The 27,057-nt window shown below is 37.9% G+C and overlaps 1 protein-coding gene across 2 annotated transcripts in view; it reads right to left on the bottom strand.

The window, feature by feature from the left end:
- Window positions 1-27,057, bottom strand: part of LOC134678306 (bestrophin-4) — a 72,647-nt gene that overhangs the window by 27,817 nt on the left and 17,773 nt on the right. Inside the window, exon 3 of one of the 2 annotated variants that reach the window (XM_063536802.1) lies at window positions 15,602-15,773. In XM_063536802.1, coding sequence (XP_063392872.1) covers window positions 15,602-15,773 — 172 coding nt within the window. Of the gene's footprint in view, window positions 1-15,588; window positions 15,774-27,057 lie in introns of those variants that run through there. The other variant, XM_063536803.1, reaches the window with a different exon arrangement.

Here is a 27,057-nt window from a genome sequence, read left to right as displayed (position 1 = left end):
CCGATGCTTAGTTTCCCTTTAGATGTTCCCAAAATTTCTTCTGCTGCCTTCAGGCATTTATTCTCGAATCTAGACCACATGTCTTCCGCTGTAAAGTTGCTTTCATTTTCCATATCTTCGATCAATATGTCCCGCACCCTTTCTATCAGTTCGGTTCCTTTTTCAGTATTTAAGAGGTGCCATTTAATTTTTGGGGTTTTTATTGAGGTGTATTTTAAGGGTTTAGGTAATCTTATACAGCTGACCAAGATTCTATGTTGCGATGTCAGGGAGTCCCCCGGTATTACCTTACAATCTCTACATGTATTAAGTTGCTTTCTATCTGTCAGAATGAAATCGATTTGGGATTGCTTGTTTCCACTTTTGTAGGTAATTAGATGCTCAGGTTTTTTGATAAAGAAAGTATTAACTATTGCCAGATTATGCCTTGTACAGAATTCCAAAATTTGTTCTCCATCACTGTTGCTTGCCCCATAACCAAATCCTCCGTGTATGTCTTTGTGCGTAGTGCTGTAGTCGCCGACATGTCCGTTCAGGTCTCCTCCAATGTACTTCATTTCCTCTGGCGCTATCGTGTTAAGAAGATCATCAAACTCGTCCCAGAATGCTTCTTTCTCGGTACTAGTGCAACCTGATTGTGGCGCGTATGCCGAGATTATATTTAAGGGTGGTTGGTTGTCCATAGCCAGCTTGACTGCTATAAGTCTGTCGTTTCTTCTCTCTACGTGTATTATGCGCTGCTTGAGGTTTTCATCGAGCACGATGCCGACTCCGTTGCGTGTATTGGTCGATCCGTGGTAGAGAAGTTGGTATTCAAGACCTAGGTCCCTTGACTTCGACCCCTTCCACCTGGTCTCCTGTAGGCAGCATATGTTGACATTCCGTGCCTGCAGTATTTTCACTAGCTCTTGACTTCTACCCGTGAGGGTGCCCAGATTCCACGTGGCCAGTCTTAGTCGATCTTGTATTCGGAATTGCGAATTTTTGATCTTGTCTTGTCCGTCGCTTACGGGGGACGCCCTAGCATAATCTTCTTTGTTCGCATCTCTCGCATTTCCATCACTGACGTCGCTTCCGGGGTACGCCCTAGCTGTATTCACTTTCTTTGTATTGCTTTTTATCATGTTTGACGAGGAGAAATAGAGTTGACTTAGTTTTTACGGCCGGTTGTCACCTGACGCCAAGGATGTATCTTACTATAAGTTGCGGGCGCTGCCGTTGACCCATCAAGAGGGCTCTTCCGCCACCATCCCTTCTGAGTGCTCCAGCCTAAACACCCAGCGCTGCACAGACCTCGCCTCCGAATACGTCAAAGAAGCCCTATGCAGGGGTTTGATAACGAAGTGTCCTTCTCCGGCCTGTTGGTCCGCGGGAGGTATTTGATTTCCCTCCTACCCTGCATATCTGCCGAGCATTCCCCTATCCGCCACCTGGGGACGCGTTCTCTAGGGGTGAGGCTCCCCCGACAACCTACCATCTAAAGCGAATTTAATTAAGCATTTGGATAGTTCAACAAGCAACCAATAACAATGTAAGGATTCGACCAAAACATGTATATCTAGAGGGGTCCCTTTGTTTCCCATAAAGTTTTAAGTCATAATACTCATAATGTATTTGACTGTCATAATTATTATCGTTAGTCATAAAACTGAAACCGTTAACTTTTCAGGATTTTTGTAAGGTTATTCTATAGATGCGTTAGGTTAGGTTTGTTTTATGGCAATCCTGAAAAGTTACGCGTTTCTGAGAAAAACCAATTATGACTAACGAGAATTCGGACAAACAATACATTATGGCTTAAAACTATTTGGAAAACAATAGAGACCCATCTCTAGAACATTCATGTTTTTAATTTTTCAACATCACACCGTCACAGGTGAGCACCGAGAAATATCTAAAAGACAATACTCCTATGTCACAGTGGTTTCGATTACAATACACAGGAAATGATATCCCACGATGCTGGCGGTTGAGCCTCTCTCAGGATTGTTAACATATGAACAGAGTACATTAGGTAGTAAGCGACATACAACTTACTCGTAGCTTTTTACAGTGGTCATCTGATGTGTTTATAGTTTTTGCGCGACTGCCGTCAACGGATGTTGTTGAAAGAATCATTGTTTCTTTTGCGAATACATAACACTAATTGCCGATACTTATCGAATTGACCTCTATAACAATGGTACCTGAATCACCTTCCGTTTTATTATTAGCTTTATTATTAATATTAACGACTTAAATTCGGAAAACGTGATGTTAACCGTAATCGTGTACTTAGTATTTTCTTTACCGATATATGCTTACCAATTTCACGTTATTACAGTTGCACAGACACCTTTTATAATAACTACCAACATGACAAACACCAAAATAAGTTATGTGGAATCTTACATCATAGCAGGTTTTGATAAGTCTTGGGGGCTACTGCGAACATCACACTTTGAAGACCGTCTATGTCAATTTATATCGACATTATTGGAGTAACTGAGATGCTAAATGATGAAGTGAAATGGAAAGACAAAATTTGATTTTAAAACTTTGCGCTTGGCCCAATGACGGAATCTGAAAATGGCCATTGGAACTCAGTGTTAGGCGGGTTCAATTTGGCTTGACGTTTAAAAAGTGCGAGGACAAATGAAGCTTAGGATACTACAGTCGATATAACGATAGGTCGATGTCGATAAAATTGTGACGTAATACCTATTTAAATATAGGATATTACAATGAAATGAACTGAATTATTATTTTAAGTAATTTAAATTATTGGACAAGGATGACTCTTCACATTTTTATTATGATTTAGAAAGTGCCTGCTATCGATATCTATAACATTTGAGTTTATATTTTAATCACTCACTAGCACTGATACGTTTTTGCCCCGATAAACCGTGCGGCTATGGTAATAAAACAATTCTACCTCATCGAATGTTTTCATCATTATTAGCTAACATTAATAGAGTCTGTGCGGAAGAAGAGTCGTAGAATGTACGAGTATTCCACGGCTCTTCTCTTTCCGCACAGAATCTATTTTAAGTATTTTAGCGTTGGCCAATTCATCTTATTTTTCCGATACGAGTTTGTGTGTATTCAACAAGAAAACAACACTATTCGCGACACATGCGAAGGTTTTCTCACCATTATGTTGCATGTAATGAACTAGTTGACCACGAGGTTTATTTGATATTGCCATTTGAAAACTTTTCCGTCAATAAATAGCATATAAATCATGCGGAGACTGAGCTAGTCACATGTGTAAATACTCATACGTAAAGGCTAGGATATGTACTTATTGAAGTCCGCTTTCTGATACAAAATAAACAAAACGTTCATTATACATTCTAGGTTATATGTATGACTTATTTGCAAATGCAAATTTTTACCCCAAAATACAATTCATTAATTTTGGGTCTGGACATCGGATGATGGTAGCATGACGTAGGAGGAAACCGGGTCAGTCGAAGCATGAGTTTTGGATGATTTTAGGGGGGGGGGGGGAGTTATATTTATTAGTGTGTAAAAAAAGAGATAAGACCTATTTATACTAATAAAAACAAATTTGGGGCTGTCTGGCTTATATATATTTAACTGAATAAGGAAATAACAATGTAGGTAGATATTAATAAAATTAATCTTGTAAATCAGTTTTTACTTACTTCTAATATGTAGTTGTATCTACAAGGTATGTGGAAGTATTAGTATGTTCAATTGTTCAGGTCTGGATAATGATACAATCATTTGGTAAAATCGAGTAGACGAGTGATCACATATTGGAGCCAGACGGCGGAAGGTAGTGGAACTCTTCGGTAGCTACTGAACACCACTCACTTTACTTTGGCTCATAAAGATTCTGTTGTGGCAGTACTTGTAAAGGTGCGTTTTCAAAAATTTGTTAATTGGCAGAAACTTACAGCCTAACAAACAAAGATTAATATTCTTATTAAGACGAAACAGGAGCTGAATTTAAATATTTTAGGTATGTAAATATACCCGTCTCGCTAACGGAAGCGGCACCTAAAAGTAGTGCGATAAGGACAAAACGAAAAATCCTGCGTTAAAAACTCAAAAATCGAGGTTTCGTACTCCTCTGTTTCCTCCTCCAAAACTTAACCCTTCGTAACCAAATTTGGAAATCTAAATGATTATGAAATTATCTGTGTCGGACCGTTTTGCTTTTTTGGCTAATTGATATCAGTTTTGAATGCCACGCCTCTCATTGCGGCATAGTCAATTAGGCCCTTTTGGCCATTTTTGAAGGGCTCTAGCGCCTTAAAAAACAAAAATATCAAAAAAAGTAAAACGGTCCGACACAGATATTGACAATATTAATCTGTGTTGAAAAAATCATTGCTCTAGCTTCAAAAACCACGGAGGAAAACGAGGAGTACGTTTGTATGGAATGAAATGACCACTCCTGTTGGCTCTTAATCTTAAGTCGTTTAACTTGAAACTCGGGTAGATGATGCACGCACGAGAACTTTCCAAAGTTGCGAAACTTTCCACATGAGAATTTCTCGGTAACTTCTGAGAATGTTCTCGAGAACGAGAATTTATTTATTTATCGTTGTTTACACCATGAATATTCACGATAGTTTAGGTGTAGTCCTTACCCCCAGAAAATTCCGACTTTTGGTCGTCCGCTTCCGGTCAGAAAAATGTATGACGGCACGGCCAAACGGTCAGACTTAGGTGGGGGGTGCTGGACCAAATGTCATAGAGGGACCCTGGCAGTTTTTGACGCCGCCATTTTTTTTCAATATGGCCGACTTTTTTTTTTAACTTTTTTAATTTTGTCCTAGCGCGCTGAAATTTTGGTCACGGAATCTCGGGGTCTCCTAGATACCAATAAAAAAAATTTTTTTGGAAAAATGCTACAATTGCGGGAAAACTGGCCATTTTTATTTTGTATGACAACTTTTAAACGGTGCGTGATAGGTGGGGGGTGCTCGACCAAATGTCATAGAGGGCCCCGAGACAAAACAAAATGCATTAAAAAAAATCAAAATGGCCGACTTTTTTTTAAAATTTTTTCAAGTTGGTCCGAGCGCGCTGAGATTTGGCATGGCGGGAGATAGAGGCCTCTAGATTCTAATGAAACAAAAAATTTTTTTTGGAAAAAAATTTCGAAAGTCGAAATGTTCTCTGAAATACAGTGAGAATTTAAGCAATTTATTGGTAAAGTTATCACATCAACAAAATAGCTAACTGTAATAGGCAATAATATATGCATAATAACATTTAGTTTTAAGTTATGCCTATTTAAACTTTATTTCAAGTATATTCTCTTGTTTAAACAATAATTTCCATGTTGCAGGAATGTTCTGAGAACATTCTCGAGAACGTTTCCGCTTTTTGGGAATGTTCTGCAATTTGTACATTGCTAGGTAGATCCAACTGTTAGATTTTGCGATTTTGTAAAGATAATAGGGTAGATATTTCCTAAGAGGGTCGAATGGATACCCGAGTTTGAAGTTAAGCGAGTCATGTATTTATTCAAATATGCTTATTAAATTGTCACGTTACGTTTGGTTTACCATTAAGGGAACTATTCAATGATGTCCTCCTATCACCGCGTATAAACAGGGTTCATGTTTCGGGAACAAATACATATGAAATATAGCCGTATTGCCAGCAAACCGGTATAATGTGTACTGACGGCGACGTCACCGGCCGGTCTGCGGCGGCGGCGGAGCCCGTGGAGTGGAGGTTAGCTCCGTGGTCAAGGCCGCACATTAGCGAATTCAGCTGGGTTGTTATTCAATCCATACTTGCTAATATAGTAAAATGCCAAATTATTATATTATATAAAATAAATGGCTCCTTGAACTGCTTACTTTTATAGAGTTCCGCTACCTTGGAAAGGCAGAGCATTTGACAAAGACCGAAGTACCGAACTGCTATAATATACAGCCTAATATAGTCTGGCTAGTCAAGTAGAAAAAGGCGCGAAAATTAAAATTTATAAGGGAGTACGATTCTTCGCGCCTATTATAAATATTATAATATTTGCAGATTAATTAGTGATATACATACAGGAGGTGAATTTATAAAAGTAACGTAAATCAATGCATCAATGAACAATGTGCGTGTATAATTTCATCATAAACGATTTTAAATATAGTTGAGCGGAGAATAAGGCAGAATAATTGAGATCTTAGAAAGTCAGAGTCAGACTTACACACATATAAGAACCGCATACATTTTTGAGAATGGCTTCCATGGTGAACGTACAGATTATAAGCCAAAGTGCAACGCAATACGTGCGCACATCGAATGTAATTGTTTGTATGCAATTGCAATTGCAGCGTATAGAGTACTAGGAACACTCGGAAGTAAAAAGCACAACGTGTGTTTGATAAATGTGATTACCTATGAACTTGCGCCATTTTCGTTCTGAGCAGTTAATATCGCTAGACTGCACTTTACTCGTAATTATATTTACAGTACATATGGTCCTATTTTCCCGCACTAGTGCGTAAAATAACACTTTTCGTGCGATGTCAAAAGTTTAAAGGGCCATATGTACTGTAAAACGTTGTATGATACACGTGCGAATAGGTAATTCGCAACTCGTGTCGATTTAAAACACTCCCTTCGGTCGTGTTTTAAATTATCGCCACTCGTTTCGAATTTCCACTTTTTCGCACTTGTATCGTAAATAACTATTTCATATGACATTACCTACTCGTAACAGTGGCATTGAGTCTGTGACACTCAGCTGATTAAACTTCAGGTGAGCGCTGTTGCGAATGTTGAACGTATTTAAAACCTTGTCATTTTTAAATGGGGAAATTTGTTTATTATATAATGTAACGCAATTAACGCATTACGCAAGTAATGTTATTAAATTTGAAAAACCGGCCAAGTCGGACTCGCGCACAGAGGGTTCCGTACCATTAAGCAAAAAACGGAAAGAATAAACACTCTTGTTGTATGGGAGCCCCACGTAAATATTTATTAGATTCTATTTTCAGTATTTGTTGTTATAGCGGCAACAGAAATACGTCATCTGTGAAAATTTAATTTGTCTATAGTTCGTTATTTTAAGCATTAGAAAGAAGGTAAGCGTTCTTAACATGTCGAAAAGCAGAAGAATATAAATGATCGTATTAGATTCATAATTGTTACATATTATTTTCCGTGACTTATTTGTAAAAAGCGTTTTTCAATTAAAAGACACGTCAAGATTGTTCACGTGAAGTCCCAGGCAGTAGCTAATAACCTAAGTAAGACGAAGGTTTAGACTTGTATGAAACAGTCAGTGATCAACTTTGATATTTAACATGTGTCTTCCTTATTTTTATTTACATACATACATATAATCGCGCTTATTTCCCGGAGGGGTAGGCAGAGACCATGGATGTCCACTTGCTACGATCCTCACTCGCTTCCACCACTTTCATAACATTCGTCATACACGCTCGCCGGTTTAGGGTGCTCTTGACCTATGCCTCATTTACTTGTAGGACAAAAAACTAAAAACTCATAACATACACAGGTAGTGATAAAACCACTTCCTACATTGCTAGATAAAAACTAGGCTGTGTTGTATAAAAGCTCATAGGTACAACTCAGATTACAGAAATATGTAAATATATAGGTAAGGCGTAAGTGGTTGATATACTTGATATTGTTGACTAACAGCAATATAATGTAACCCAAATCCATAATTACTTTTTTGGTCACGAAACGTAAGTAACAGTCCACCTGTGAAGCAGTCTGCTGATTGTGTACCAAATAAGCTTACTGTAAGAGCCCTTTTATGCCATTACTCACATGCAGAATGTGAGTCAATGTAACAAAGGATTTCGATACTTATGAATGAATGAATAATCTCCGGCATTTCGCTTAGTTATTGCGTCGGTCGAGTTTTTATTAAAATCACTTTAAATTGTACTATCTAGAAATAGATTGTCAATTCTTTCCTACTTAATTTAAGTGCAAATTTTATTTGTCGCATCCTGCAGTAATAAAGTCGGCAAAATTACTCAGTAGCACAGAATAAATAATAGTACTAGGTACAGAAGACTCACTCTCTAACAAAACGCGTCTGTTACGATCAGCACAGATATGGCCGCTAGGTGGCGACAGCGCCACGCGCAGCTTATGGCTTTCCCCAAAATTGGGGTGGAACGGATGTACTTTTAGCTACCTGTAGCAAAGCGACGAAATCGCGGAGTGAGCCACGCCTGGTAATACCGCAGTCAGTGTTGCCGCGCTAATCTATATCAATTCCGGATTTTACAATTTGCAGCAGAAATGCAACTGGCAGAAATGTCGCGCCTAAACACTGCAGTAGTACAGTCAAGTGTAAAAATATGGGTGCACTCATCATACTCAAAAATATGTCCCATAGCTCTTATGTTAGCGTATATATGTTTTTGAGTATAGCCGACCACTGACTAAGTCCCCCCGGACGATATCGGCCTGTCAGTTAGAACAAAAATTTGACAGTTCAGAACAACTGACCGGCCGATATCGTCCGGCGGACTTAGTCAGTGGTCGGCTTAAGTTGTATGTACTCATATTTTTACACTTGACTGTACCATTGGTGCAGTCTGAATCCGAATGTTACTTCGGACCTATATGTACTTACAATTACAAAGAGAGGTACCTACTGCTACTACCTACCATCGGAGCACACAAGTTAACAGACAAAGATATGCTTAAGTCATTATTAATTCATTGCACGTGCAGATTTTTGTAAGTGTACATAACATTGTCTCGTAGGTAATTATCACTTTTTTACCGTAAGTGTGTCCAAATATTCTACGAAAAGCATTGACGTCTCACCGTCGACTCACATAAATAAACATTTGACAAAACCACAAATGAAACTTTCAAAAGACCAGCAGATGCATAACAACATAAATTTGACGAAGATAAAATTAGTCACCATTAATTTAAACAACACGATTTTTTACCGCGTCTGGCGAAAAAAAACAATAGAAGACACGCTTAAAGCGGTGGTGACCGAGTGGATCTGTAGGTCTAGCACAGGAAGGGCGCGACAGTGTCTTGCCCGTGAGATTCACTACCCGTGTCTCTTTAAATAGTAGTTAGAAAAAGACGGATAGTCTATCTCGCGGGCGATACTGTCGCGTCCTTCCTGTGCTAGGCCTATTGCATCCATAGACAGTGACGTCTAATAGAAAGAGTTACAACAAACCACCTTCATAAATGGTTAAAAATACAGGTTGCGAAGGATTTAATAGGCATTTCTGTGTCATTGGACAAAAAATACGATTACTTAGATAAATCTTTTGGATGTATTTGATAGTTATTTATTTATTAAAACATTTTTGCACATAATACAATAATGTACAAATGGAGAAATTAAATGCCGAATGACAAACACTACTAGTCAACCATAAAGGCCTGTACACACCGGCTTGCGTGTGCGTGCGTGCACGTGCGCGTGCGCTAACATGTTGGAGCCGCACACGCACACGACACGCAAGCGGTGTGCCTTCTCTCATAAGGATCTCTACATATATACGTACACGTCACGCGCACCCAGCCGGTGTGCACAGGCCTAGATCTGTGATCTGTGATCGGCATGTCATCGCAGGCAATAGCAGTGAATAAATACACTAATATTATAACACTCTATGCTATAATATTCATATCAAGGTTGTAGTATAATTATTCGCTTAGCTAAACGAGTAAATATCATCACATTTAGACATTGTGCACTTATGAAACAAACAATATGGCTGCAATTGCAATACGAAAACCGCGTAAAGCAAGGTTTGATAGGTGCACCGCGCAATTTGTTAGTCGTGATCACAGACACGGGTATTGAATAGACCATGCAAAACTCTCTTTCACGCATCTATACTGCGAAGTGAGAACACTCTTTTTTTTTTTTTATTATGCATGGGTTTACTCATGGCCACAGACTAGCCGAGTCGTAGACGTGGCCTACGATGGAGCGAGCTCGCCCAGAAGATGCCTGTTCACTCTTGATTTGAAGCTTTTGACTCTCTGCAGAGCATACGAGTAACTATGGCGTTAATTCCTCGATGTTAAATATGATAATATTAATAGATAAGCAGCATAAATAAGTCTCTTTAATTTAATATTGTTATACAGCACCATGAAATTAGTTTTATGAAAATACAAGCAGTCAATCATCTTTTTGCGCTTTGGATGTTTTTAGAAAAACTCATACTCGTATTATAATGGATATGAAGTCACTATACTTTTGTGACATGATATAATACGTCTTTTTATCAATATAGCTGCTTTGTAGCGTTAGTATAATATTATATCGAGAATATTCAGAAAATATGTAAAACAACTTAATTTAATCGTTTAATCCGTCCATGTAGTTAGATGTGAACATCATCATCACCAAACATCGCTTCTTGATGGCCTGGTCTCCACAAAAACATTAGAAACCGTAGTCAATGCGATATCTATTTAGTTATTTATCTGTGGATGTGATGTAAGAGGGCTGGCATGGGCGTACCTAGCGAGATTGGCTTAGAGTTGGAGATTGCAAGCGTATTTCAGACTTTGCTCACTACCCGTGTCATTTATGCAGCCAGTGAGAAGGATAAACTCGATTTGTTTTTAAAATCCTACAATATTTTTGCAAGACAACTACTTACCAACACTAGGTACTACCGATTCCTTTAAGAGTAACAAAAAAAAAACCGGGCAAGTGCGAGTCGGACTCGCGCACGAAGGGTTCCGTACCATAATGCAAAAAAAAAAAGAAAAAAAAGAAAAAAAAAACCGGGCAAGTGCGAGTCGGACTCGCGCACGAAGGGTTCCGTACTACAATGCAAAAAAAAACGGTCACCCATCCAAGTACTGACCCCTCCCGACGTTGCTTAACTTTGGTCAAAAATCACGTTTGTTGTATGGGAGCCCCATTTAAATCTTTATTTTATTCTGTTTTTAGTATTTGTTGTTATAGCGGCAACAGAAATACATCATCTGTGAAAATTTCAACTGTCTAGCTATCACGGTTCGTGAGATACAGCCTGGTGACAGACGGACGGACGGACGGACGGACGGACGGACAGCGAAGTCTTAGTAATAGGGTCCCGTTTTACCCTTTGGGTACGGAACCCTAAAAATTAAGTACATATAGGTGTTGCATTGTTTAAAATGTTGAATACATAAATGAGGATCAACGTAATCTTTTCGTAATCTACGAAGGCCATGCACAGGGGCCGGTTGTACTTGTAACTTTTCTTCATCAGCTGCTTTACTTCGGACTCCATGGTCTATAGACGAATATCCTCTCTGATTCAGCCTGCTCGGGATGTTGGCATTCGTCGAGGATACGAGTTAGGCGGTTGCACAGCATTTTTGCAAAGAACTTGTACGTATGGAAAAGGATGCTTATGGGACGTTAGTTATTTGAGTTTATTGAGATAAGCCAAATCTGAAGGAAAAATGTATTATTATTACAGTTTATTGTTTGGTTTCAAGACAGAACCATTTATCAATTTTGGGTTTTTATTGTTTTTAACCACATTGCTTTAATTGACGACCTTAAACATTGATAGCCGTACAAAGTATACGTGTGATCGCACATACGCGTTTACAGCAGTTAAAGGTAGGTACAGCGTACGATTACAGCCAGAGATAATTACTGACTGGAATAAGTCTGCGGTCCCCAACCTGTTTACAAAATTGTGCTTTATGGCCTCTGGTTTAAGGTACATTCGAGGTCATTTACACGAGCGAAATTCCAATTAAAAATATCATTACTTACATAATTTGCAACATCCACGGTCCGAAAACGTAATTTACAGAACGTTATGACATTTAAAATTGTTACTTAAATGGATATTTGCGCTATGTATTTGACGTATGAACCAACAGAGCAAATTGACAAAACCCTATAGGAGTATGTTCATTCTAGGGTTCCGTAGTCTACCTAATGAAAATTTGCGCAAACGGATTCCTAGATCAAAAAATGGCTTGAAAGTTCAATCCGTACTGAAGTAATTGTGGTATTTGATGTATTTATATTTGATATCCCTAGATGTAGATGTAGTGTAGGGACGCCCGGCCGGAAGCAGGCGGGCTGTCGATCATATATTGATATCCCTCTCTCCCGTCACAAGTTACAAGCGGCGGCGCGCCAGATCTTTTGTTTCCTTAAAATTGCCGTGTTTTTCTTGGCTCGACACTCCCTCTTGTCGATTTACGGCCGGTACAGCGTTTTTGACATTTCACTATACCGATCCGAGTCCGACACGGTCTATCGCAGGCCTGACATACGGAACCCAAACATATTATGTACATATTTAAGTCTTGTAACGCCGACAAAATAAACTAACACCTATGTAAGAAGTTCGCCTACGCTATACAAGCTAGCACTAAGTAGAGGTAGTTCTAATTATTTACATAGATTCAACTGACGTTTTCTTCTGTTCATGTAAGTGTAAAGTTAGCTTAGACGGATTTACTGTTATTTTTTATTTTCTTCTTTGACATAAAGTCATCCGAGACTGTGACTAGTATGACTACCTGAATAGACCACTTGATCACCGAAGGGATCTTCTCAGTTTTCTTCCATGTATCATCATCTTCCTCGCGTAGTCCCAGCATTTTGCCACGGCTCATGGGAGCTTGGGGTCCTCTTGACAACGAATCCCAAGAATTGGCGTAGGCATTAGCTTTTACGGAAGCGAGTGCCATCTGACCTTACAGCCCAGAGGGGAAACTAGGTCTTATTGGCATTAGTCCGGTTTCCTCACGATGTTTTCGTTCACCGAAAAGCGAATGGTAAATATCAGATGATATTTCGTACAAAATTCTCAAAAAACTCATTGGTACGAGCCAGGGTTTGAATCTGCGACCTCCAGATTGAAAGTCGCACGCACTTAGGGCCACCCCACATTTAGCGTCTTTCGAGCGTCGGCCTCTACAACTCTATGGCCGCTGCTCGACGCAACTGCGCAGCGACGTCATTTTCCATAGCGCTGACCAGACGCCGACGCTCGAAAGACGCGAATGTGGGGTGGCCCTTACCGCTAGGCCACCAGCGCTCCATCAGCAACAGTTTTCTTTCAATAAAAGTAAAATTGTATAACGACGAGCGACTAAGTAAGCCAAATCAATGTTGCGGTCAAATTGTAGGTAAAATTAACAAGTGATTAAAACCTAAAATACCAATCAGAACCCTGTATAATTATGCATAGTAGGAGATCCAAAACCAATTATATTTAAAGGGGCCCACTGATTACCAATTCGCCGGACGATATCAGCCTGTCGGTTAGCAAAAGGTGACAGTTCCGAATAACCGACAGGCTGATATCATCCGGCGAGCTGGTAATCAGTGGGCCCCTTAATAGCGTACGCGGTGTAAACATTGCGAACCAAAGTCTAAACTGGACGGTGTTTAGCAAAAATGTGTCAACCCACATGAATTTTGCAATAAGATGTCTACTCAAAAATTAATATGGGTTGACACATTTTGGCTTAACACCATCCAACTATGAAATAGACTTCAGATACGCGCACAGCTACTGTAGGAAGGATGACTAGTACTTAATTTAGATAAGTAGGTACCTAATAAATGATACACCGCTATATGGTTAGCTCAGAGCCAGGTTGTAATCACTGGATAGTGGCTACGAAGTCGTGATTGGAAACGACCTTACCGGTAAAATAATAGTTTTTTTAATGTCTAGCTACATGGAGATTACTAGTGATTCCTAGAAAAGAATTATAATTGTATAGTGCTTGAATTTCCTACATTGTGTAGCTGATATAAGAAGAGGGTTTAATGTAACGTGATAATGCTAAGTACGCAAGATAAACCGATGCAGGTTTATACTGAAGCGCTTTAACAGTGGGTGCAACTCCGAAATCCTTGTGATATCTTTACTATTTCATACACTTCGGCCTATCCGCCATTTTGAAACTTCTGTTTGTTAGAAAGAAACAAAATTTAACAGAGGTTTGTAAGAGGTTGCTAAGTTTTATGAATAAGGGGATAGAAACTCTAGTTTTTATAGCTTTTAATCTGACTGTTTAAGAGAAAAGGGTAATGTTCTTCAAGACTAAAGGCCTTTCAACATCATCGTGTACAAAAGTTTTTAATCGTTCTCCATAGGATGACATGACACCCGACGTCGCCGTTCGTTAATTGTGCGTGTGTGTGTGTGTGCACATCTATTTTTTAAATATCATAAGCAGCACGCGACTAATAATTATTCATAAGTCAAATACATTATTAGGCAAAAGATAATAATTTAAATGCCTGTTATGATGGTGCAGTTATAAATTATTTACATATTTTAGATCTTCGAAATGAATATGCGAATGCATTAGTAAAATTGTGATCCGAAAAGTAGGCACCTTAATATGAATTTGTAGTCAAATACTGTTAAAAAGGTCGCCACATTGAATTTCTTATTTTTTGGTAAAATCGTGTTAAAATCCGATTTTTTTTACCAATGTCTGATTTACAACCACCTTGCATTACTCATCTTGACGATAACGAGGTTTTTTTCCTACTAAATCGACTAAAACTATAGACAACATTAGCGTCGGTTTAATTTTTTTGCTTAAAAACTCCGACACGTACATAGCTATAAGGTTAGCAAATGTATTGTTATTAGCGATGATTAAATTTATTCGTCTTTGTATATCTACGTACGTACATACGTTATAATTGACATATTTAAGTCAATCATAATAAAGCAATTTCAAACTGTTTTTACTTGCCAATCAAGTTATTTTATAGCCCGGAATAAGAACAGGCAATATATTATAAGCGACGGAGTTTTAAGATAACAAAAACATCTGAAACGCAAAGCTCATCCTTTTTTAAGTCGGTTGAAAAACAGCGCAATCTGCGCAATAAACTATTTGGCGGCGCGTTGGAATCCTGCGGAACGCAAGCGCACGAATTATGATAACTCGTCATATATTTATTCGAAATAGGTGTTTGTATAGTCTACTTTTTTAACCCGCCGTTTAAATAGAAGTCTCTATTTTGTTCTGTAATTTCAATATATTTGTAAACTTTAAGAAAACGCTTCATGTATTTGTTAAACAATGGCGCGTAATACTCTACCTTTTAAAATTTTTAAACAAACACATGATATGAAAAACTCGCAAATATAGCTCAGCACACAGTCGCTTATACGCAATACGTAGACCGCAACTGCTCGCGGCCAAAATCTAGCAGTGGCAATGTACAGTCAGCAACAGAAATTGCTAAGCGGGCGAGGTGCTCAAAATGACTTTGACACGCTCTTTTTCTGTTAACAATAAAGTCGCGTCAAGATCATTGTGAATACCTAGCCCGCTTAGCTACTTCTGCGGCTGACTGTACCTACAGTTCGCGCACGAGGTCCGAGAAATTGAAATAACCACATAGAATTCCTAGAATCTATTGAGTGTTGGCGTCTAGACAGCGTTTTATGGAAAATGGCGTCGATGCGCTGCGACGTTGCGTCGAGCAGCAGCCAGAGTTGACTAATAGACGCAGACGCTATAGTGTGAGGTGACCCTGAACCTTTCCTAGGATTCCAATTCTAGGAATTCGTGCGCGAATTGCAAAGTGAACTCGCAATAGGCGTATATTCCTACTTAAAACAAATTTGCCTTTACTTTAAGTACTGACCGCTCCGGGGATGCCGGCCGATATGAAGAGCGCCAGCGTGTCGGGCCAGGGCAGCAGCTTGTATTGCTCCCACCACCGCTTCACGATCAGACTGACGTAGAAGCCCAGCACGAAGGACATGGGTATTGACTCGCTCTGCGCGCCGAAGTACTGCCGGACTTTCTCGAATATCCTGCAAGTGTTAAATTGGGTGAATAATCATTTCACAGATAAGCATACGTTTGAAAAATTATGATTCCTAAATACGTTTTTTCATAAAACTTTTTTTTAACTAGAGTACATCTAAGCTAACTATGCACCGACTTCAGTAGAACAGATGTGGGAGTGTAATTACACACGTCATATTTTCACACTCACACAAATTTGAATTTAATGATGACATTTGCCATGCAGAGGTGGCTTGGTCCGAACTCGTTTGACAAAACATTTACTTGACTTGACTAAAATTATACCTATTTTTCTTTTTGGGAAATGACTGCATTCCAGTTCCAGTCTGTATATTTCAATCCTAAAATGCATTACAAATATTTGAACTTTTTCTCTATTGCGATCTTCTAGGCGACTACCTAAGTACCGAACTAGAAGATTGTGTTTACTACTATGACTTTTTTAGGTTACGGGGCCAATAGGAGTATACATAGGTATGTATAAATATTTAGTTGCCGATCAAGCTATATTTAAATTTTGCTAACACCACATCACATCATCAGTTTAAACGTTAAACGTGATATCATTTAGAAGAAATATGCAAATGCAGTTCGTGGGTAAATATACTGACGTCGGGTGAGCAGGTAAATGAATGAAAAAAAGTCTATACAAGTCATTTCGAATGCATGTTTAACGAAAAAAAAACTGCGTCAGTCAACAGTTTCAAAATGCTGTATTATGAGATCTTTATTAGTAGTTCCACAAGGAATACATACGTTTGGAAATGTTGCGCCTATATTATTATGTGGAGAGTTTATTATTATAGACGGAAAAACAAAATTCCATATCGGTGTCGAGTCTTCGAGAAATCGCTAAACATACCTATATATTTATATATTCATAAAAAAAACAAATATACAGATTGAGAACAAGATTTCTTTATTTTATTCTTACCAATAAAAACGTGAGTATAGAATAAACGTTACTAGAGTCGGACCAAAAAAAGTCTGCAGCGGATTTGATAGCCCACGTAGTGCAAGTGTCATTTATACGTCATAATTTCATAAAAGTTTGACGTTTAAAATAACACTTTCACTGCGTGGACTATCATATAATCATATCCGATGCAGACTATTCTTGATCTGACTCTATTATGAACATGATCTATTTCGAATACAAAAAAAATCATTTTAAAAAATAAATTATTTTCCTATCATATGATGACTAACATTTTTTTAATCTTTTTTGCATATTTTTTCGACTAGCTTTATGTTTTTTATTGTTCTGGCTGGAAAACTAAGTCGTTTTAAACTTCTCTATTAAGACGTTGAACCTGTTGCAAAAAAGCTATTGAGGATCCCAATCTTGGTTATTCAGTTTTCCAAAATGATCTCTTCACACAATAAATACATAATACACAATGTGACACCCACATTTTAGTCCTTATAGGGGCCACTTGCGTTGCGAAATGCGTGATCCAGGGTTAGCCACTAAATCGAGGTTAGCCGGTTAAACCCGGAGTTACCACTACAATATAACCCTGTGTTACTCGTAACGGCTAACTCCGAGTTAGTGGCTAACCCTGGATGGTGCAATTAGCCCTTAGTGTAGCAAAATATTTTCACTTTTCAGTTAAAACTACTGCGCTAATAATTTATTAACTCTTGATATTTTAGGAAAAGGGTTGATTTGATTATAAACTGATTAGGTACGGTAGGTATACAAACCAGTATCGGAAAATATCGGAACTGATAAATAAGTAATAATACTTAGGCCCACTTGCACCATTCCACTATCCCGGGGTTAACCGGTTAAACCTGGAGTTGCCATGGTTACCAGTACAATTTGATGCTAGTTTTACGATTTAACCGCTTAACCCCGGGTTAGTGGGATGGTGCAAGTGGGCCTTATTGTAGGTAGTAGGTACTTCAATACTCTTCGAGCTATCACTGACTCGGACCTTAAAAATGCTTCCAAATAGTAAAACATAACAAACCAAACTACATAAGAAAAAACCACATGATTTCAAGATAAATATTTAGTCGCAGTCAAGTATTAAATATATGAATTGTAATTAAACTAATTAGGTTTGCTCGCTTGTGGTTTGACGAATTCTGCGGAGACCGGTTCCGTAATTATTCAGACTCTTAAAGACCCGTGCACACACACGTTGAGGTTACGAGTAATGGTAACATTCCATTTCTGACCGCAGCTGCACTACTGGTACCAAAAAGAATAGATAGTATAGAGGGATACTGTCATAGTAAATGGTGTAGTCACTGTAAATTTACTGCCATCTATCGACACACGACTATAACTCAAAATAAACACGTATAAAATTATCAAATAAATTAATATTTATATGGATAAATGATTTTATTATTGTTCCATGATGGAACTTCCATCCATTAATGACCCATGTTCGTTCACTGATATCTATGTGTTAAAATTGTTAAATATGAAACGGTGTCGTCACGCCATCTAGCCGAGAATAGGCTAAAGGTGTGTGCGCCATCTATCCAAGAATGACTTTTTCTTGATTTCCGAGGCACGTTTTTTAGGGTTCCGTACCCAAAGGGTAAAACGGGACCCTATTACTAAGACTTCGCTGTCCGTCCGTCCGTCCGTCCGTCCATCTGTCACCAGGCTGTATCTCACGAACCGTGATAGCTAGACAGTTGAAATTTTCACAGATGATGTATTTCTGTTGCCGCTATAACAACAAATACTAAAAACAGAATAAAATAAAGATTTAAATGGGGCTCCCATACAACAAACGTGATTTTTGACCAAAGTTAAGCAACGTCGGGAGGGGTCAGTACTTGGATGGGTGACCGTTTTTTATTTTGCTTTTTTTTTTGTTTTTTTTTGCATTATGGTACGGAACCCTTCGTGCGCGAGTCCGACTCGCACTTGCCCGGTTTTTTCTTAAACTTCATTCATCTTATACGAAGTTACATATGTCTTTGCTGGTACTGAACGCGTCGGTGTTATTGTCAATTTTCGTAGTAAAATGAACAGTAATGCAGCTGTCGTTGGAAATGGTCTGTCACCTTAACGAATACGTCGCTCGCCGTACGTCAAATGTCAAGTAAAAAAAGGCCAAGTTCTACTCGGACTCGCACACCGACGGGTCCTTGCCTTATCAACATCCTGCATTTTCCACGACCATTCAAAAATTGCCTATAAGAAAAATCAAGTTCCCAAAAACAAATTGGAGCTTCAGACTTGCCCACGTAAAATAACAATCTGTACTTGGAGTGTTTTTAAAGTTATCTTATCTTATGCTGCCCTAAATTTAGTATTTTGCTAATTTTCTGATTACTTTGCATATTTTGACTAAACGGAGATCTCACACTGCAGTTCATATTTCTTTGACTCTAACTGCGACAATAATTACAAGCACACAAATATTAGATTAATTGCTGGTTTATTTAGAAATGTTTGCTGGCCATTCGTTGCTGATAGACTAGGTGTTAAGACTGACTCTTACAAATTACAATACATAAAAATATGTTGTTGATCGATTAAATTAAACCTATAATTTTGTATGCTAATTTAACGTCACAAATCATTTTAAAGATCCCGCGCAATAAACTATATTTATCTACCATCTATTTATTTAAATTGAATGCAAACAACATTTATCCTTAGCCTTGGAATCATCCATGTGTTATGTAGATTGATGCTGATGACCTTGACACGATGACTCATCTATAGAAAACTGTAACGGAACTCCAAAACTAATGGTATGTGAACGAGTTTTGAGAAGGCTCAATGGATAGATAGACGGACCAGTTCGCGCAAGAATGCTGTGGAAGCGAAATAAACACCAGCTTTCGACCAGAGCCGTCTTTAACTATGCTGGGGTCCCTGGGCAGTGGGCACCATAAGAATTTGGGGCCCTTTTGGAAAGTAAAGGAAGCGAATTAAACTAATTTTTGAAGTGAAAACTTCTTTAGCGGCGCTGAGCACTTTTTGAGGTGGGGAAAAAATTATAAACTCGAGACAGCGTAATGCGTAACGCATAACGCGCTGATGTCATGTGTGACGGGCAATGTTATTCACCAAAGAACTTTAATCATAATGTATCATAATCAGGTCAATTATTTAAAACTGGACTTTTATATTAAGCAATAAAGCTCAATGTTCTAGTCTTGTACGGGTTGAAATACGAGGATCTCACAGTTACATTCTAACTTTATATCACTCCAATACGAGTATAATTCAATAAAGCTACATCTTGATGAAATCGCTAATAGAAGTAAACTCTAGTACTGGTGAATAAAACTCAAAATATCATGACCAAATATATTTAAATGCGAGGTATGCAAGGTAACTTTAGGGGTCATCCATTAATTACATCACACGTTTAGGGGGAGGGAGGGGGTCAAGAAAATGTGACATATTGTGACATGGGGGAGGGGGGAGGCACAAACTTTGTGACGTCACTTTAACTTCATCAGTAACCGAAAATTTATTTAAATTATTTTATCGCTGTACATTTAAATAACAAGTTTTAAAACGATAATCATTTTTATTCGTTTAATTTTCTTTCCTAAGCAGTTTTGGGTTATAAAATTACTAATATTTATATCGTCAAAAATATTTTGATAAAATATTAATAATACTTAGGTACTTACTTAATTCGATTTGGCGATTTCGTAGAAAAAATGTGACGTCACACTAGGGGGGAGGGGTTTGCCAAATGTGACCAAGTGTGACAAGGAGGGGGGGAGGGGTCAAAAAACCTAGAAATTCGTGTGACGTAATTAATGGATGACCCCTTACAATTTCTATTCGAATTTTAAACAATTAACGCTACAAATTTGAATTTCGAATTTTAAACAAGCTCACTGACCAGCAATTTCAGAACTAAAGTTTTTCAATAGTGCTGCAGACATTTTGGACTAGTCATTGAGTTTTCACTTCTGTCGGCACTCCCGGAGTGCAACCCGTTGTTTTAGTATTTGTTGTTATAGCGGCAACAGAAACACATCATCTGTGAAAATTTCTATTGTCTAGCTATCACGGTTTATGAGATACAAGTCTGGAGACAGGCAGACGGACGGACAGACAAACGGACAGTGCAGTTCTAGTAATAGGGTCCCGTTTTTACCCTTTGGGTACGGAACCCTTAAAACCGGCCGTCATATTTATATTACTCTATCTCAGTGGTTCTTAACCTTTTCAGTCCGGTCACACCTATGACTAACTAGGGAACCTGATTTTACCCCTCCTCCCAATGGTAATAAAAAATAAAACGTGTACGTTTGTTGTATTGTTATAATTAGGTTAGCTTATTACCCCCGTAAAATACCAGTTTTACCCCCACGGGGGTAATTACCCCTAGGTTAAGAACCACTGCTCTATCTGGTCCTAATTCTAGATACTCTTAAATAAAACGCCTATTAATCAAGAGCACGCCTATCGTCGAGTCTTCAAGTCAGACTAGTGAGAGGCGAGTTGAGAGCCCATTACACTAGTAATCAAATATATATATATTAAACATAATATATATATTAAACATGCAAGGAGGTCATAATCAAGGCTGAAGGTTGTCATATCCACCTTAATAAACAACCGAAGTAAAAGGAAGTAGTGAAAACAAGACCTGATTATTATAATATTCTAAACAATATACCTCACCTGTGCTCAGAAAAAACGCCCCGTAGTTTATTTTGGAAAATTCCTGTCTGGCTTTGTATTACCCTTCTACTCGTAGAGTACACTTTAAAAAACACAAGCATTATTTCCTAAATAAATTCCAGCTAAAATTTCATATTATTTCTTTCATAAACTTGGGAGATAACTGGAGAATTTATTTTAGAATGTGCAACTCAAACACTTTCATACGATAACCCACTACACTGAAATTTTGCATTTTCCATAGTGAAAAAAATATTTTTAGCAATGTGACAGACAGGCGGACAGAGTCACACCATAAGGCAGCCATTCTCAAAGTGTGTTCTGCGGAACCCTAGGGTTCCGCAAAGCCTCTGTTGGGGCTCCGCGAAAATAATTGTAATAATAAGAAAAAAAACAGTTCTTGTATACTTGTATAGGTATATCTGGTCGACATGACGAACGAAAATATTTAATTTGGGGCTCCGTCAAATATTTCGCTTTCCAAAAGGGTTCCGTCACCAAAAAAGTTTCAGAACCGCTGCCATGAGGGTTCCTTTGTACCATTTTGGTAAGAACCCTAAAATCAATTTAAATATACATATACCTACAAGATTTGGGCTCCTGTACACGATGGGCCAGCGCCAGCCACTCCAAGGGACCCATTTATGCGTTAGAGGGAGCAAGTGATATTGCTATCTCATTCTACCGCATGTCTGCGTCCCTTAGGGTGGCCGGCGCTGGCCCATCGTGTAGAGGAGCCATTTGATGTTTACCAACAATACGACATTGTGGCCATCTTGACACTTCCGTCACTGCCATCAGTCTGTGTATAATGCGTCTCGTCTGCTGCCAGTAACAGTACCTTAATCTATTTATTTAAAAGCATTTTTCCCTATTCACCAATTATCGTACTGGAAAAACTATTCAAAATGATGACACTTGACTCACTCGTACTGAGAAATGTAATGTTATGATAATGTATGAAAAGATTAAACAGAGTTGCGTAAACCCGGGGAACGATGCCGGTGGGTGTTTGAACAAGCATTAACGGTCAAATTACTTGTAATGTCTCATGGGAAAACCAGTTGATGCAGCCGGGACAAACGGAACTAGTCCAGTCAAGTAACAAACTCTACTGTCCCTACTAATTATTAACTAATACACAAACTAACTAAACTAAACCTCACTAAACATAGTGTAACTCTGTCTGTATGTTACCTCTTCACGCCTAAACAGCTTCACCGATTTAAATGGAATTTGGTATGGAGATAGTTAGGGCCCCGGGAAGCCTAGGGTGTTAATCTATCAATCATTAGAAACTAGTCGTTTATAAAACATTATTAAATTACCTATTAACCTAACCTAATGTATACAGTAAAACCTGGTTAGTAATACAATGTTATTAAAATTAAATAAGCAACCGCCTGCACAATTCTTAGTACATATTTGCCCAAATATTTGAGTTGTACCTACCTACTCGTATCGTATCGTTACTTTAGAATGGTAGAGAAATATAAGTGATGCAAAGCCATAATTAATTATTAGCACAAACAAGTCTGAGTAAGCGAATTTATTTCAAATATGAGTAGGAATATTCGCAAATAACTGGTAGAATTATTATTTTATCGTCAGTGAAAAAAAAACAATCAGGGGCCAAATTCGACATGTACAACTGTCAGATTTCGCATCCACGTCAAATCAACAGTTGATTTTATTGCATAGTGAGTGTTGATTCCACCAACGGTGGATAATATCATTTGGTACAACCAAAACTCAACTCTAAACTAAGGGTGGTTCGGTTTGGTTTGCTTGTCACCCTAACTGTGGATTGTTAATGTCAAATTTTGACATTGTACGTATTCGAGAACTTATGATTTTTCCCACATCAACGGGAGATCAACACGATACGTCAAACGTCGCTTGTCGAATAGGGGTCCAGTTTTACCTCACATACATCTGAACAAAATAATTATTTGTATATTGTAGACAACACAAAAGTAGTGGTAGACAACAAGCCTAGATTCCACGCACCTTTGGGTAACTTACTTTAACTTTTGTCACGAATGCAATCAATACAAAGTATTCTTTAGCTCTTAACAATGTATTGCCATCACACATAATGTAATATTATGAATTATGACAAAATACTTAAGTTCAATGCGTTGTTTATTTCCTTTGAGGAAAATCGAATAGGTACCTATTGGACTTGTAACCTTACATCGAGTTATCGAAACAAGCTGTCGAAACGAGCAGCAAAAAAATAACTTTTTTGCCGCGAGACGGTTTTAGAAATCGACTCACTCGTCGCTTTGGATTGTATTTAAATGATCAAGTTTTCGGGTTACTTAACCATTTGCGGAAATACTAGCGTAATGACTTGTTCATCTGCATATTTAGATCAAATTTAGTGTATTGCGTGATCGAATATTTTGGATATATATTACCGAGTATCTATATAGTTGCCTAGGTAGTTATATAACAAAGAGTAGAAACTATAAGTAAAATATTACTCAGTTATGTGTATGTCTATAGCATTCAGTTAAAAAAATATTAACTTGTAACGCACTCAAAATATCTTGACGTAAACTTAATTTCAATGGTAGCCAAAGCTACTTTTGTTGGCGCAAACATAAAAGATGGCCAATAGTGCTTGCGTCCAGACCGAATTGAATGATTATTTACATTCAATTTGCTATCGAGTGTACTTCAAACATCAATTTAGCAATGTGTCTAATATTTCAATTAACGACTTCACAAGTACCATCAGTAACAACAATATTAATTATATCGTTATTAACGTCTTCTAAGAATAGGTACATACTTGAATATTTTTCCAAAAATATTATACGTTCATTATGAACTCGCAGATGATAATTAAGTATAAGGTTCTAAGCAGGTTTAAGGAAGGGAGGTGCAAAGGTTAAGTCGAAGGTCGATCGCATTCATTTATTCGAAACGAACTTGATACCGGCACTTTCTATTTTAACTTATATGTTGTCATAAATCTGTTTAACTTGTCAAACCAAAATTCATAAAATTTTATCGTTAGTTTTATCGAAGGCTGTAATTTGATATCTCTTAGCTATAGTACTACATATCAAGAAAATTCTATAATTATCCTCTAGCCGCCCAGAGGCCTTTAAAAAGGTCTCGCGTTCCATTCTAATTTGAATCTTTATTTTGACAAATTAAAATTGCATTTGTATTGGCAAGTTTTGATGTCTGGGCGGAAGAGGTTATTATTATTTATTGATTGAAAAATGTACCATTACCATCGTCCGCTGTTATAGTGTTTTCAGCTAATGCTGATTATTACAGAGACATACACTCCACTAATGGTCAATTGGTCAGTTAAGTGTCGCTATTAGTACTATGACGTGTTTTATTTATCCACCGCTGACAAAAATGCGATTAATAGTATTAATACCCCTCGGCTAGCTCAATAATCCTAAGTATAATATCACCTTAACTCAAGGATACTATATATAATTAGATAATTACCTAATGTCTTCTTTGGCTGACTTTCGCTGAGTTTTAACCGCTGATGAAAAAATTGCAACACTTAATGTCCTTTCCCATTTGTCGTTCTAATTTAGTGTTGATCACAGCTCGAGTCTTATGAATTAAAATTCTTACTCGTAATTTGGAAGAATTACGAGAGTTTCGTGTCTTTTGAGTAGTGATTTTGAAGACTGAATATAAATACACATAATATATGTACTTAATATACATAGAACAGTGTTTGTCTATAAACTATTAAGGTTTTACACGTGTGAATAAGAAAAGAAAGTCAAAGCCATTGAAAGACTTCATGTACCTTTACCACAGAATAAATAATAGTACTAGGTACAGAAGACTCACTCTCTAGCAAAACGCGACTGTTACGATCAGCACAGATATGACCGCTAGGTGGCGACAGCGCCACGCGCGGCTTATGGCTTTCCCCAGAATTGGGGCAGAACGGATGTACTTTTAGCTACCTGTAGCAAACCGACGAAATCGAGGAGTGAGCCACGCCTACATAAGTATAACATAAGTAATACATGAAGATGTAAACAAATGCATCTCGACATTCTCGACAACTGCTGTACATTTTCAAAGAATTTCAGTTGTAGAAAATTATAATGCCAAACAAGTATAAGTACAAACTCAATAAAACTTCTAGAGTGTAACCTACAGATACAACTTAAATAGTTAACCGCTGTCAAAAAATAATTGTTTCTTTAGGATACAATTATTTTATTATTATATACTCCACATCCAATGCACTTAGTCCTTATAGGCGGCAAATTTAAAAAAAAAACATACAACCGAATTGATAACCTCCTTCTTTGAGATTTGGAAGTCGGCTAAAAAAGGTCGTAAAGGGTTGATCTCCCATAGAAAATTTAAATTTCGCGCCTTTTTCTACTGACCATTTGGGTGTGTTTGAATAGTCAAAAAACTGTCTCGAGCCTTACAGGAGAGGATTCCAAAGACTCGAGTCTTTGCCAACACTAATTCTTATCCGTACTTACACTAACGTTGCTGTACTTAAAAGTGTACATAAAGTCACGTCTTGGATGTACCAACGGAGACTCGCAAGTAATTTGTACACCACATTGCAATAAGATAAGATGTAGGTACACATGGTTGCAAGTGTGTCATTGTTTATAAAGCCTGACCAGTAATATATGATCACGCGCCATGTTGCGGAATTTCACTAGAATTATTTTTTTCATACTAAACTGAACTGTCACCCTAAACCAGCGGTCGGCAACCTTTTAGTAACCGAGGGCCACATAGCAGTTAACGAAGTGGACGCGGGCCGCACTTTGCTAATATTTATGAATTTATCAGACATTTGTCATTTGTCAATATTACATACAAAATAGCCAGGGTGATTTGCGGGCCCCAAGTGAGAGGTTCGAGGGCCGCATGCGGCCCGCGGGCCGCTGGTTGCCGACCGCTGCCCTAATACATGAGAATAACAGCGCCCTCTTGACAGTGATCATATATTACTGGTCAGGTTTTAGTATTGTTTTAAAGCTATATTATCCTCGTTTTTACCGTACAGTAAAAAATTATACCCTCCCACGTTACCTCTACTAAGAATCACTGCTTCAGAAGCAATATATAGGCAGTGTTCCTAAATTTTTGTAATTACCTATATTTATTTATACCGAGCGGAAGAAAGATTTAAAAAGGAATGGTTCGAAAAGTGGAATCTTCAGGGATTCCAAAGTACAAGGATTACGAACATTATCACCCAGTGAAACAACAGTTTTCAATGTTTTCATACATTAACACGAGGAAAATACTAAGTGTAAATAAAAAACATAACAAATTAAAGTTATTAAATAATTATCATTTAAAATCATTGCTTATAAATCAATTTCATCAGCCAAAATGAGCAAACAACTCAAAATTTGCATCAGATTATTTTGCCACTCTTGATTCACTCAGTTTTTGAAGAATAAAGACAGCCTTTACGAGCTGTTGCGGTGAAAAATAATTAATGTTGAACCTACTTTAAAGTACACGGCGATAAATATTGCACATCGGTCTTTGTAAACCTCGCATCCCGTTCAAAATAAAAAATGTGACTGGTTCAATCGCAATTTATTAATTAGGTACCTCAAGGTCCTCAAGTCACAGAAAATACCTATTATTTAGGTATCTAGTTACGTGGCAGAGTTATT

The sequence above is a fragment of the Cydia fagiglandana genome, chromosome Z (assembly GCF_963556715.1).
Source record: "Cydia fagiglandana chromosome Z, ilCydFagi1.1, whole genome shotgun sequence".
In the NCBI taxonomy this organism is placed as follows: domain Eukaryota; kingdom Metazoa; phylum Arthropoda; class Insecta; order Lepidoptera; family Tortricidae; genus Cydia; species Cydia fagiglandana.
This window is presented reverse-complemented; position numbering and strand designations above follow the sequence as displayed.